This window comes from Colius striatus, chromosome 9 (assembly GCF_028858725.1).
Source record: "Colius striatus isolate bColStr4 chromosome 9, bColStr4.1.hap1, whole genome shotgun sequence".
In the NCBI taxonomy this organism is placed as follows: domain Eukaryota; kingdom Metazoa; phylum Chordata; class Aves; order Coliiformes; family Coliidae; genus Colius; species Colius striatus.
This window is the reverse complement of record NC_084767.1, coordinates 4,931,995-4,945,298: the sequence shown is the minus strand read 5'-3', so window position 1 is coordinate 4,945,298 and position 13,304 is coordinate 4,931,995. Positions and strand designations below refer to the sequence as shown.

The window sequence follows — 13,304 nt, the reverse complement described above, 5'->3', positions numbered from 1 at the left end:
CAGGATGATGGGGTTGGAAGGGACCTCTAGCACTCATCCAAGTCCAACATCCTGCTAAAGCAGGTTCCCCTCCATCAGGTCACACAGGAATGTGTCCAGGGGGCCTTGGAAACCTCCAGAGCAGGAGCCTCCACACCCTGTCTGGGCAGCCTGTGCCTGGGCTCTCTCACCTCAACAGGTAAACAGCTTTTCCTTGTGTTTAAGTGGATCTTTTTGTGTTCCAGCTTATGTCCATTACCCCTAGTCATGTCACTTGAGACAACAGAAAAAAGTGCCACCCCATCCTCTTGACATCCACCTTTCAAATACTTGTATTAATGAGATTCCCCCTCAGTCTCCTCCCAGCTGAACAGCCCCAGTTCCCACAGCCTGTCCTCATAAGGGAGATGCTCCAGTCCCATGATCATCTTGGTGGCCCTGCGCTGGACTCTCTCCAGCAGTTCCCTGGCCCTCTTTAACTGGGGAGCCCAGAACTGCACACAGAACTCCAGATGAGGCTGCAGTGGAGCAGAGTAGAGGGGGAGCAGAACCTCCCTCAACCTACTGGCCACACTCTTCTTGATGACCCCCAGCATGCCATTGGCCTTCTTGTCCACATTGCTGGGCACATTGCTGGCTCATGGTTAGTTTGCTGCCCACCAGCACTCCCAGGTCCCTCTCCACAGCAACACAGAACTGTGAGAGAACAGAATGGCAAAAACAGCCAGGAATTACGATTCCAACCTTTGGCAGAGTTGTGCAGGAGGAACCTTTCCCCCTAGCTGGCAGGCAGCACATCTCCAGGTGAGCGGCTTCCTAGGAAGCACCAGAGAAGCACTCACCAGCAGCTGATCCGTGCAGAGCTGCCCAGCAACTCCCCCACACGAGGACAGAGGACACGTGCACATGGGTGTGCTTTCCCTGGCAGTCAGATGTTCAACAGAGCACAGCCATGGGCTCATGCCCTTGTTCCAGGCAGTCAGATGAGGAACAGTGAGAAACCCTCCAGTGGCAGCCATGTGAGTGGCACTCGGAGCAGGCAGTGCTTTGGGGCAGGGAGAAAAGGAACAGGAAGCAACTGCAATTCGGTTGGTTCTTTTAATTAGCAAACGGACAGGATCTGGACATCTAAAGGAAATGAGCCCTTTTCAACACCACCTCAGATGCCATTGTCAATTCCCTGTGCCACTCCCACACTTTTTTTTTCCGTATAGCCTGAATCCTTTGGGTAAACCAAGAGCATAGAAACACAACAAAAACTACAAGACAGGCAGGTTTGCCACGAACTGACAGGGCTCCCGTTTCTGGAGCTCAGCAATGCTTTGTTCATCTGACTTTGCAACTTGTATCAAAACAGCTCGAGCTCTAAAGTAAAAAACATACTACAATATTCACAATAAAAAACTTAAATACATCTTTTTGGTAGGAAAAAAAAAAGGAAAGGACTGTTAATAGCTACTGCCTTATCCCAGCTGTCTCTTCCAACAGAAGCTCTGCTGCTGAAGCACTGAGAATCCAAGGTTGGCAAAGCAACATTCACATTCTGCACGGCTCCTGGTCAGAGTGAAGGCACTGCCACGCTGAGGAGACAGTGCCACCATCACACCCATGTATGTCTACTTGTCTGCACTCCCAGCTCCAGCTCAATTAAGCACAGTGAGGTATGTGAGGCTTCCTCTCCCCTGCTATTCCATCCTTTGTTTTGTTAAACAGTCGTTGAACAAAGTGGCTGGAGAGAAAAAGCTCAGAGGTTGGTCTCCTCTCTGGTGTAACAGTGCAGGGGCACCACACCAACAGGGGCTCTGCCCCAGTGCTGAGTGTGCAAGCTTTACACAAACAGGGCAGGCGAGGGAGCAGGAACCTACAGGAGAAATTCAATCCACCCTCACATTATCTCATCCACCACAAAAGAGATCACTAAGTGTGCTTGAAAGGCAAGACAATCAAATTCTGCCTTAGAAGATTGGATTCTGTGACGGAATCCAGGTTTGGTCATTTCGTTTTCACTTTGCCATTCAAAGGAAGCAGAAACTAGGACAAACAACAGCTACAGTATTTATCTCTTTGGTAACTTCTGTAAAGAGTCTCTGAGCAACGGGCACAGCTTACAGTAACCATCACAAAAGCCTGATAAGATCCTGTAGAAGTTTCATAGACTGAAAAAAAACCTGGGGCATGAACTGGGAAAACAGCTCAGCCCAGAAGGAAACAAGGCCTGTGGGAGGGTGACAAAGACTGCAGGAACTGGATCCCTGATTCCTGCTGTAGCCACTCGACAGCGCCGCAGCCAAAGCAGAGCCCGGATACATGAGCTCAATCAAGAACCTCTTCGTACAGACAGAGGGTCTAGAGTGCATTGTAGGGGATTGCTTTAAGGCAAAAATGGGAGAATACTATCTGAGGAGACAGGCAGGCTTGGCAAACAGTGCCAGGGTGGACCAAGCAGCTGTAGTATAGTCTCACAGTCAGGTGGGTCAGTTTAAAGATGATTTGGAGCCCAGAGCTTCTGGTCACAGGCTACTTTTAAACCTGGCTCAAGTAAGCTGAAGCCAATCTGCAACAGAAAGCTACCTGTTGGGTAAAATGCCTTTGCTTTTGTTTAGTTCCTTTTACATCAAGTTTCACATTCAGATTAAGTTTCCAGAACCAGCTTCCCCCTCATTCTGTAGAAAGAGTCAGCAGGAGCTGGAGGCAGCAGAGAACCCGAATGCTCCTTCCAGTTGAAGCCAGAGTTTCCTCAGAACAGGCTGCAGGCAGTCTTGAGGCAGAACAGCAAGACTTGCATTGCCATCTTTCATATTTGACCTGTTGTCTCGAGCAACAGCATAACCTGGTGACCCAGGCAGCACATAGACTGGCAAAACAATGACCAGGAAGTCCTGAGTATCTCTGAAATTTCCAACTACATGATAAAACAAGAGCACTGAACAAAGGGTTTGTCCGAGGTGACCTCATGCTGCCATGAGGCACTGTTTCGGGGCTGGACTCTCAAGTACCTGCCTGAGGTGAGGCAGAAAGCCACACCTCAGCTCCAGTGTCACTCCCCCATAGCTGGCACAAAGCATATTAAAAGTGGGCATCTTCCTTAATTTTCTGGCCTGACAACCAAGGAGCTGCAGAGTCCCCCCAGGTGAAAGACTGTTGATAGCTGCTAACTGAAGACTGCAGTAATCCCGGAGTCCACCACAAAAGGATTATGCAACTGAAGCCTGCAAAGGAATGGGAGAAGGATAAGCTTCCTTCCAAACCAGTGATGGCATCCACCTCAGCAGAGAGTTTTGGCAAGTGGATCTCAAATAACTGCCAGGCCACAGATCCACTTCCACAAAGTATAAAAAGCAGGAATGAAGGAATTGGTAAGAAACAATCTGAAAGCAACCATTCCTGCCTCAGCTTTGTGTAGTGCAGACCACAGGCTGGTTTATAGAACTCTTCTCTCATTCTACTGCTTGCTGTGCTGTAAAGGGTTAAATTGTGATCCTACTCAGCAACTGCATTCTCTCAGCTGAGACAAATGGGCTCCCAGGCAAAAGGACTACCGGGAGATACATATGCCACGCTGTGACAACAACATGCCTCCAACTAAGAGGATGGCTTGAGGTCAGCTTTCACTTCCTCAGCCTTCTGCTCCTCCTGCTTTCTTGTCACCGCTGCTAAAATTGGTCCAAGGGCACTTGAGACTTTTAGTAGAAAATATTTGTCCCCTGGCATCGAAAACCAAAAGGTTTAATATTTGCTATGGCCAGGCAAAAGTAGAATCTGAACGTGAACTGGGCGTTAGTGTTATCCGAGTACCATCATTGGAGAGCTGTGAAAACAAAACAGTCCAGATTTCCTGCTTAAGGGCACATCTCCATTTTGCCAGCAGCTGCAACAAAGAACATATAGTTTATCATGCTTGAAAGCTGCACAAACACCCATCGGGGAAGAGAAATTGCTCTCCTCTAAAATACACTTTTTGGTTGGAGGAAAAGAGATTTGAGAATGGTTTTGTGGCTCCACCGAGCAGCACTACTCCCTGTTCTACCTTTAGGAACAAGGAGGCAAGCTGAAATTTTACCTGGAGAACAAAAATTACAGGTTAGCCCGAGCTAACAACCGAATTCTCTTTGAAACCTCATCCCTGTTCAGCTCTGGTACGACAGAGATTTCATTACTTCGGGATTGTTTTCCTGAAGCGACATAAGAAAAAGCTGCCCTTAAATGTCATTTCAAGTGATCATCTTCATCCCCACGCAGGTCTGGGGATGAGGGAAGACACCAAAACCAGTATGATAATAATACTCATTCCTTTGGGCTTTTCCTCTTCCGAGTGCTTTGCAAAGAAAAAGCCTCAACACATCCCTGTGAGGTAGGTCAGTATTATTATATTCCCTTAATGCAGATACGGGGACTGAGGCGGGGAAGTCACTCTCCTGAAGGCCACTGCAGGAGTCTGTCTTGGAGATGGAACGAGATTCCTTGGCTCCTGGAGGATTTCCCCTTCTCTCCCGCATCTCCCCTCTTCCCCAACCAAGTCTTAATGGAGAAATGAGCAATGGAGAGAGGGGCTACAGTGCCACGCTTCTGACAAACAGCAGAGCTGCCAGTACTGCTCCTCACACCAACAGGACTCTTAAATATACAAGTACCTTAGAACCGATGGCAAAATGACCACACACGTTATAAAGAAGCCAACATACAATACAAACCTAGCTTAATAAATAAGTAAAGACATGCAGCTGCAGCTGTGGCCGAGGGCTCCTCAGCTCAGTAGGGTCCCCTGGTCACTCCTGCGACTCGACCGCCACGCCGACGAGCGCGTGTCTGATGGTGCGGCCGTGCAGCTTGTAGCCATCCTGAGTCACCAGCGCTATCGTGCCCGGCTGCAGCCCCTCGGCTGGCACGTGGCAGACGATCTCGTGGTCGTACGGGTCGTATTTGCCACCAACAGGGTTCATCTTCTGAAGGCCGTGCTTGGCAAATACACTTTGCAATTTGGCCTCTATGAGAGAAAGGCCTTCACAGATTTTCTGCAGGGTTGGGTTTGGATTGCTGGGCTCTGCTTCCTCTGCGGCACTCTCGGTTGTCTTCTCCAAGATGTCTGCTACCTCCACGAGGTCCCTGCAGAAACTCTGGATCCCTAAGGCCATGAAGAAGCAAGAAGTGAATGCAGGGCAGTCTACAGATCACACAGAGCTGCAGGATCAACAGCAGGCACAAGGCCACGGCGGTTTGAAAGCACCTTTAAAGCTGCTAACTGCTTTGAACTGTTACTTCAGTGAGAGCAGATGGTGCCTTCTGTGGCAGGAAGCTTTAGCACTACATGGGCAGTAATTGAAAGACTTCTCAAATCAAGGTATATGCAGGAAAGGCACATCTATACACATCAACATATATACACGTGACAAAGCAGAGCGTGTATTTCACTCCAAAAAGCTCTTGCAACTAAGACTTGTCATCTAGGACACTGTTCCACGCCCTCTTATGCAGTCCCAGAGACATCAATGTTTGGCCAAGCAGCTGGCACAAACGCCCATGCATGTGGGGAACAAGCACAATGGGGGAAGGAAAAACAATACATGACCATTGACCATCCACAATTGTATTACTAAGTGAAAACCACTGTGGAAGGGCTGGACAAAATGGTCCTTGGGTTGGTCAAGAAACGTCATGCAGTCTTTTTCATTAGGAAAACAGGGTTAGATCGTATGCATTCCCAGAAATTGTGTATTACACTGTGCAGAAACTTCAGGGAAACCAGCTGAAAACCTTTGTCCCAAGCATGATCTATCTCCTAAAAGCTAGTGCAGAAGAGGTGAGGCTGTTAGTGCAGTAAAGGAGATCACAACCTGATGACACGGCAAAGAGTGTGAAACACACCCTGCCAGAGCCGATTCCCAGCATACAGAAGAGTCTGTAATTCCAACCAATTCAGAGGAACTATTCTCAACTGAGCTGAGCCTATTTTATTTTAAAAAGCCACAAATCACAAAACAAGTTTCTGAGGTAAACCTGGCAGGACACACATTAAAAGTGGGAGTAAGCCCAGGCACCGAGAGTCCAGGCCAAACATCATGCCGGACTTAACAACAAACAAGAGCAGGACAGGGGGAGAGAAAAGCTGTTGATCAGCATTTTATGCTCATGCAGGAAGAGAGGCCATGGTAGTAAACACAGCTCTGCCTCACTTTGCTTACCAAAGAGCTTGGCATCTTCCACAAACTTCTGCGTCCTCCTGCGGACGTTCTCAGAATCTGCCAAGGCTTTCCGGTACCGCTCCTGTAACCACAAGGGCAAAGGGGAGCCATCAAACCCTGTTTCCTGACAGCTGGCAGTCCCTTAGAAAGGCTTTAAGAGCCCACTTCACCCCAGAAGGCTGGGCTGTGCTCCTGCATTTTCACTACATGCAAAGCAAAGCCCCTTTCCTACTGATTAATCAGCACAACCGCAAGTCTCTCCAAAGCTGCACGCGAAGGGCAGATGCACTCAGGGCACAGCGCAGCTGAATGCCCTGTTGTGAGGCTGCTGCTTGGTGTCTGACTCACTGTGGCTCCCCAGACACTCCTTGCCCCATGGCAGGCAAGTTGGTGGTCTCAGCAACAGATCTGCAACCCACTCACTTATTGCCTGGTGCAGCAGTCTTCTCGGGGCAATGATCTCTAGAACTGCTCAGCGCTGCAGTATTTAATCCCCTCCTTAGTCACATTTGTTCCTCAAAGTGCCTATAACAATGCTCCCACCACACCGTTGTCTCCTTCTCAGACAATCTGGATCTGGTGCAACACAATAGGTGATGCTCATCAGGACAAAGCTACTGCTGTTCCCTCTGTATGATGCTGTGAAAGCACTGACCACACCATCTCCAAGATAGAGATTTGCCCGCCAGGATCATACTCTCAGTGTCTCGCTCCTAGGTGCTACTGCCTGACGGTGTGTCTGTACTTTCACAGTGCACCCTCTCACACTTAAAGCACCGACAACATCACTGTGTGTGTCTTATGGGGCTTACAGACAGACCAAGTCCAGAGTACCAAGCGAAAGGCATCAGGATGCCACCAGCAGCAGACTCACTGTTAAATCCCGGACTTGTTCTTCCAATTTGATGGCTTTGTGCTCTAAGGCACAGTCAGAAAGGGGATGCTTGGGCTCATCATGGGGATCTTCTGGGCCACACTCGTCTCCTGTACTTCTCTGCTGAGCTGCAGTGCTGAAAACACAGGGGGACTCCCTGAAATACAAACTAGTGACAAAGTAGGAAAGTTAAGTAACAAGAGGGTCAGTAAGACTTCTAGTTTAGTGTCATTACTAAAAGTAGGCCCTCTCAAAACCTGTAGATAAGAATCCAGATAAAACTTTACCTCTTTTCAGAAAATATGGACAAGTAGCACAGAAACACAGAGACATGGATGTTTTGAAAAGTCCTTTTATTTTAGGCTCACATGTCACCACAGAGGCTGTACACCACTTCTTTGTCTTGAGATGAGCCAGATTTCCACAGGAAAACAAGTTGTGGGCTACATTTTTGCTGACCTGCCGGTACAGGTGGCCAATACCAAATGACAAACTTCAGAAACTGTTTTGCAAAGCAGTCTTGGAAAGGAGGCAGGTAGTATAAAGCTGTTTTTTTACAGTTATTTAAAAAGACCCTCAGTGTTCTGAGCAAAATTCAGTAAGGCCTACAAACCCATGGCATTTAAGAGAGGCAGGCACACCTGTGGAATGGCTGAGGATTTCTGGGAGGCAACTCAACAAGCAAGGAAAGACATACACATCTCAAACCTGCTGGCTAATGGAAACTCTGATTCTTGGGTGCTCTGACCTGTCTGTCCCCTCGGTGCAAAAAGACATAGTATTTGGTGTATTCGATTTCCCTCCTGTTGAGTGAAGAGTTTGAACCAATCAGTTCTTACAAAGCAGACATCACTAGACTTGTGTACCCAGCCTTCGTGTCCACTGCACAGCTGAGAAACCAAAGAGAACTGTCAGAAACATGGCCAAATTGTGTGCACCTCAATCACTCTGGAGCCTTCTGCCAGGACCTTCACAGCTCCATTAGCTGTGTTTGGAAAGGGACTGAAAACTTTCCCTGATATTCTCCAGCAGTTCCAAGCACCTACTGTTTTCCTCTCCACTGGCAATGAAAGAGTCCCAAAGGTAAAAACCCCACAAACAAGCCCAGGCCTCAAGTGCTGCAGCCTACCTTATTTTCAATGACTTTTTCATCCCAAGCATGCTTTTCAACTAAAAAGCCCACTTGTCAGGGGTTTGTGTTGGTTCAGCAGGAGGAGCTTGCCCAGGAGGCTGACTCCACAACTTGCAGATGAAATGATGAAACGAGCAATGAGTCAGAAAATTGGATTGAGCTGTTATAAATACCACCTAGCTGTATTTCCCCTCCCTCCCTCCAAAACTTAGATAATGTTGGTCTGGCTGAAAACTGTTTGGTCAGAAGATAATAAACCAGCATGCAAGACAATTTGAAGAATAAAGAAAATGGGTTTTGCTTTATTCTGGTCTTTTCCAGAAAGCCCTTCACCTGCTGTAACAATGCTGCCACTCTAAGAGCAAAACCAAGAGTTTCACTCCCCCCTCCTACACCATTTGCCTTTACAAACCCTCAGAGACAGGACCCTCTCTTGCCAGGACCCACTCCTGCCAAAGCCTCAGCCCACCTCCCTACCATGCCTTACACCAGGATAGGCAAAGAAAGTTCAGTCTGCAGAAGAAAGTTCAATTTACTTCCAAAGCAGCTCCGCTCTGGAAGTATTTTAGTGTATGCTTCACAAGGAAGAGTCTCTCCTTTTTTGGAAACACCTGGGCTCTTTCTCTGAGTGGGGTTTTCAACATCCCCTTTAATAAAGGGATTTTGCATATACTAAGTGAACATCTGCCAAGTGCAATGCAGCACAGCACATAAATCACCCCACTGGCACTGACTTAGCTTCTGCCTTCATACAGCACCATCCAGCCCTGCACAGAGATGCTAATTTAGGCCCCAGAATCAATATGAGTTCATATTACCAGGCCTGCACCATTAAGCTTTCTTACTTTTCAGCAAGGCTGTATTGCTCAGGTACAATGTCACAGAACTACACAACTTTTGTTTCTGGGTCTATCAGATTGGTAATCAGAGCTAAATGCTGATCAGCAATCCAGCTAAACTGAGCTTATGCTTACAGAAGCAGCTGGAAGGGGAAGGTTTGCTCCCCTTGCTCCAGAACCAGAGCTGTGCAAAATGAAGGTTCAGGGAGTTAAACCAGATGAAAACTTATCCTACAAAACAAAAAGACTTTTCTGTCTGTGTCCCTGAACAGGTTTTCTGACAGACCAGACAAGTGCAAGGGCCAGTGCAAAAGAGAAGACAAAGGTGAAGCCTAATGAGAGTATGGGGAAGGGATGTCCCCCCTTGGCTGGCCCAGCTCTATGACCAGAGTACAGTTTAAGAGATTTACATCTGCCCAAAGACCACCAAGCATCACCTACCACTCCCTGCTTGGCAGCTCATACCTTCTCCCATTTTATCTTTGATACAAAGTTGCTAAACATCCCACAACACTAATGACAAACTTCCTTTCCCCCCACATTTGCATATGCAACTTCTTTATTAAGTGGGCACTTAAAACATGACCTGTGTGACAGACCACTCCTTTTCAATACATTACACATCAAATACAAGTCTGAGAGTGCTTCTGGTTCCTAGGCTTGCTCTGGAAGAGGAGGTTCCTCACATTAACCTTTAAAGTACCCGATGGGGGCCATCATTACACTCTTTTCACAAAGCTGTGCAGTCACTGTGGCTCTGGGTTCCAGGAATGCCAACACAGAAGAAAACCTCATATTTTATCCCCGGCTGCAGAGAAGTCTGTTTGGCACAAGACTCCACTGAATGAGTTACTACTTAAAACTGAATGAGTTTTAAGATACTTGTCACATTCGTTTTGTTAACTGGTGAACACAGACTTTTTCCAAAGTTAAGAGAAAGCAGGCTAAGCCAGAGGAGAGGACAGAGAAGGATCCCCTCCATCAAGGCTTCAAAATCAAGACATGAAACTATAAAGAACTGCAAAGCTTTTTTGCACATCAAGGGTATGTCTGTGGGAAGCACCAGCTACAAGTTTTATCCTTTATCATCTCACATTTCATTTAAAGAGCTTTGGGGGTGGAAATGAGCCATGCCACAGGTGAACCAAAGAACCTGAAACGCAGCTGAGACAGCAGCCTTGCTAGGCACCACACAGGCTAGACTCCCGAGCCTTAAAATAAGCTACACAAACAAGTTAACTCTTTTGCATCCAAGAAGCAAAGCGGAGTGAATCATTTTCCTCTGTAAGGGATTTGCACTAAACGAATGGGTGTGTTTTAGTGTGTAGGAGGAGAGGGGCATGAAGGAGCCTCAGCTACGGGACCTGCCTACGTGAAGCAGAGAGCTGCCTGCATGGACTCCTTTCTCCTGCTTGTGAAACCAACTCACAGAGCACTCCCCCAAGCCGTGGTGAAGTGCCCTGGGTTCATGTGCTGCTCAGACAAGCCTGCCTTGAAAGTCGTAGGCAAGTAACAAGAACCACAGACTGATTCCAAAGGGAATCCTTAAGAAGGACCATTATGCAGAACTGAAACTGCCGCTCAGTTTGCTTCTACCTTCAGGATGAAAGAAATACTCCACTAAAAAGGGGAAGTGCTATTTACAGTCTGTCCACTGCACTGTGCTTCATTTTCTAAACACATTCTTCATCACAGCCACCCTAAAAATAGGCAGAAATCCCACTGGGGGAAGTTGACTCCTCCTAAAGTGACAGACACGTGGAAGTCTGAGAGCGTGTGAAGGGATTATACAATTAAGCTGGTCAGCCAGCCAGATTTATAAACTGTTGTCACAGAAAGCCAAAGAGGTAGATGTAGCAGAGAAGCTGATCGTAGCCATGGGGTTTAAGACAATTATCCTTAAAGACTAGAATTTAAATGAACAGAACAGGCCTCTCTGGTCAGAACAATAAAATCATCTCTTTCTCTGGAGTATAGGCACAATACCTGAATGTCCCAAACAGACTCTGTCATGTTCCTGTGGACACAAGAGTCCTACACCCCACCTCTCCTTAAACATTCCTTCCTCCTCCCAGAGCAGCACTACAAAGCATGCAAGTGCTGACACACAGAGAAACAACTGCATTACTGTTTTAGCTCTGATGAGTGTGCCTCCAAAGGAAATCTAATTATCCCCAATTACTGTGCTCTGTTTCATCGGGGAGTGATACCAGAGACTAATAACATGTGGATTCTTCCTCAGTGAAACTGGAGAACAAGCTTGTGTGATGCACCTTGATGCAGGATGGCTGTAAACTGGGCAGTAGGGTCTCACACTGCAACGAGTCCAGGGCAAGAAATGAATCGAGCATGAAGCTCCAGGGCCTGAGACATGTGCAGCATGGGGTTGGGGCCCCATCACCCACAGCTGTGCTGCGCTGAGCTGCCCCAGAACTGGGACGGCTGCAGAGAACTTGGGTACAAAGAGGAGCTTCACACCAACGGCAGGTCCTGGCCATCCTCCACGAAGGAAGCTTGCTCAGCTCCCAGTAGACCAAGTCAACCATTTCAAACTTGGTGCATGTTGTGAGGAGCAAAGCAGTTTTCACACGTACACAAGCACATGAAAGCAGAGGGACGTTCAGACACACATCTTTATATTTAGTCCCAAACACGGCTGTTTCTATTATGTGCTGCGGATTTTATTGCATTTAAGCTGGGGTTTTTTTCTTTGTTTCCTATTTTCCACTGAAAAAACCCCTCTGGAATAAGCTAACATGCTTTTTGTGGTCATTTTTCTTTTCACCTGCCCACCTAACCAAAGCACCCTGTTATGGACTTCCCTTCCATAAGCCATATTTTACAATGAATGGACACCGTTTTTCTGCCTAAATATCTACACAGTTAAGTGGACCCTCGTCCCTTGACCACCCAAAACATCCTGAAAGCACAGCTGCTGAAATCAAAATAAAACCCGAGGAGCCCATGAGGCTTCATGAACAAACTGTTCAGTCGGGCAAGAGGAGACACGGAAATCACGCCTGGAGACGCGGTAACGGCAGGAAACACCCTCACAACGTGACTCGCCGACCACGGAAACGCTTTTCCCTAAAAATTAAGATGACTTTTGCCTCAAAATATCCCTTTGCCAGGAAAAAGGTTGCTTATTACCAGGTAATTGTTAGTCGGGGCTTGTTGAGGAGTTAAGGGGGGAATGCCCCGGGCCCGCCGCCGCCGCATCACGACGGGCTCAGGCCCGGGGCCGCTGCCACGTCTCGCACCGAGCCCGCCACGGGAGCGCTGACGACCGTTACCGGTTGTGGGAAGGGGACGACACGGCCTCGCCCCTCCCCGCACTCACGTACCTGCCGCCCCGCGTCCCGCCGCTGAGGGAAAAGACCGTCCTGAAGCGCCTGAGGGAACGGGCGGCCATCGCCCCGCAGACCGACGGAGGGAGTGAGGGAAAGGAAGGGAAGGACGCGCCAGCGCCACCCAACTACAGCTCCCAGAAGGAGCTGAGCGGACTACGAGTCCCGGCGGGCAGTGCGGCTCGGCGGGAACCGGCACCCGGGGTTGTGTCCCCTCAGCCGTGGCGGGAACCGGCACCGGGACCCTGCCCCCTCAGCCAGAGCGGGAACCGGCACCGGGACCCTGCCCCCTCAGCCAGAGCGGGAACCGGCACCGGGCCCCTGCCCCTCAGCCAGAGCGGGAACCGGCACCGGGCCCCTGCCCCCTCAGCCAGAGCGGGATCCGGCACCGGGACCCTGCCCCCTCAGGCAGAGCGGGAACCGGCACCGGGACCCTGCCCCCTCAGCCAGAGCGGGAACCGGCACCGGGACCCTGCCCCCTCAGCCGTGGCGGCAACCGGCACCGGGACCCTGCCCCCTCACAGCCATGGCGGGACCGGGGCCATGCAGCTTCTGTGTGTGTGTAATAACGGGACAGGTTTCACCTCAGTAAAGACCGAGAGAGGCTCGGGCCCGCAGGCTGAGGTGGAATACACTGTTTCACGGTGAATAAATATTAATAAAACCCACCCAAACTGTGGCCAGGTGCTACCTCCATGGGGATCTCCAGGAAAGATGGGCAAGGGACTTTTTACAAGGGCATGTGGTGATAGGGTGGGGGGAGGGTTGGGGTACTGGCTTTAAACTGACAGTGGGTAGGTTTAGATTAGATATAAGGACGATATTCCTTGTGAAGGTAGTGGGGCACTGGGAGAAGGTTGCACAGAGAGGCTGCAGATGCCTCATTCCTGGAAACATTCAAGGCCAGGCTGGATGGGGCTTTGAGCAGCCTGGTTTAAGTGGAAGGTGTCCCTG

At 48.9% G+C, this 13,304-nt stretch overlaps 1 protein-coding gene across 3 annotated transcripts; it reads right to left on the bottom strand.

Moving 5' to 3' along the window:
* Window positions 1–1,063: 1,063 nt before the first annotated feature.
* On the bottom strand, window positions 1,064–13,058 carry GRPEL2 (GrpE like 2, mitochondrial). 3 transcript variants are annotated; one of them, XR_009819300.1, is made up of 5 exons: window positions 12,348–13,058; window positions 7,033–7,201; window positions 6,159–6,240; window positions 4,671–5,101; window positions 1,064–3,188 (listed from the first exon to the last, which is right to left on the bottom strand). XR_009819300.1 is itself a non-coding variant. In XM_062002868.1 (4 exons), exons 1-4 carry the CDS (start codon window positions 12,413–12,415, stop codon window positions 4,746–4,748), a joined length of 675 nt encoding a protein of 224 aa, XP_061858852.1. In that variant the 5' UTR covers window positions 12,416–13,058; the 3' UTR covers window positions 1,064–4,745. The 3 variants fall into 3 exon arrangements, 2 of the variants coding, with proteins under 2 accessions (XP_061858852.1, XP_061858853.1); XM_062002868.1 differs by having other exon boundaries at window positions 1,064–5,101; XM_062002869.1 differs by having other exon boundaries at window positions 1,064–5,101; window positions 7,033–7,168.
* Between the last annotated feature and the right edge of the window lie 246 nt (window positions 13,059–13,304).

Coding starts and splice junctions, on each gene's coding strand:
- GRPEL2 (XM_062002868.1), bottom strand. CDS start 12,415: ATGGCCGCCCGTTCCCTCAGGCGCTTCAGGACGGTCTTTTCCCTCAGC. Junction 7,202..12,347: donor GGCGGGACGCGGGGCGGCAG/GTACGTGAGTGC, acceptor CTTTGTCACTAG/TTTGTATTTCAGGGAGTCCC. Junction 5,102..6,158: donor GGAAGATGCCAAGCTCTTTG/GTAAGCAAAGTG, acceptor TCATGGCCTTAG/GGATCCAGAGTTTCTGCAGG.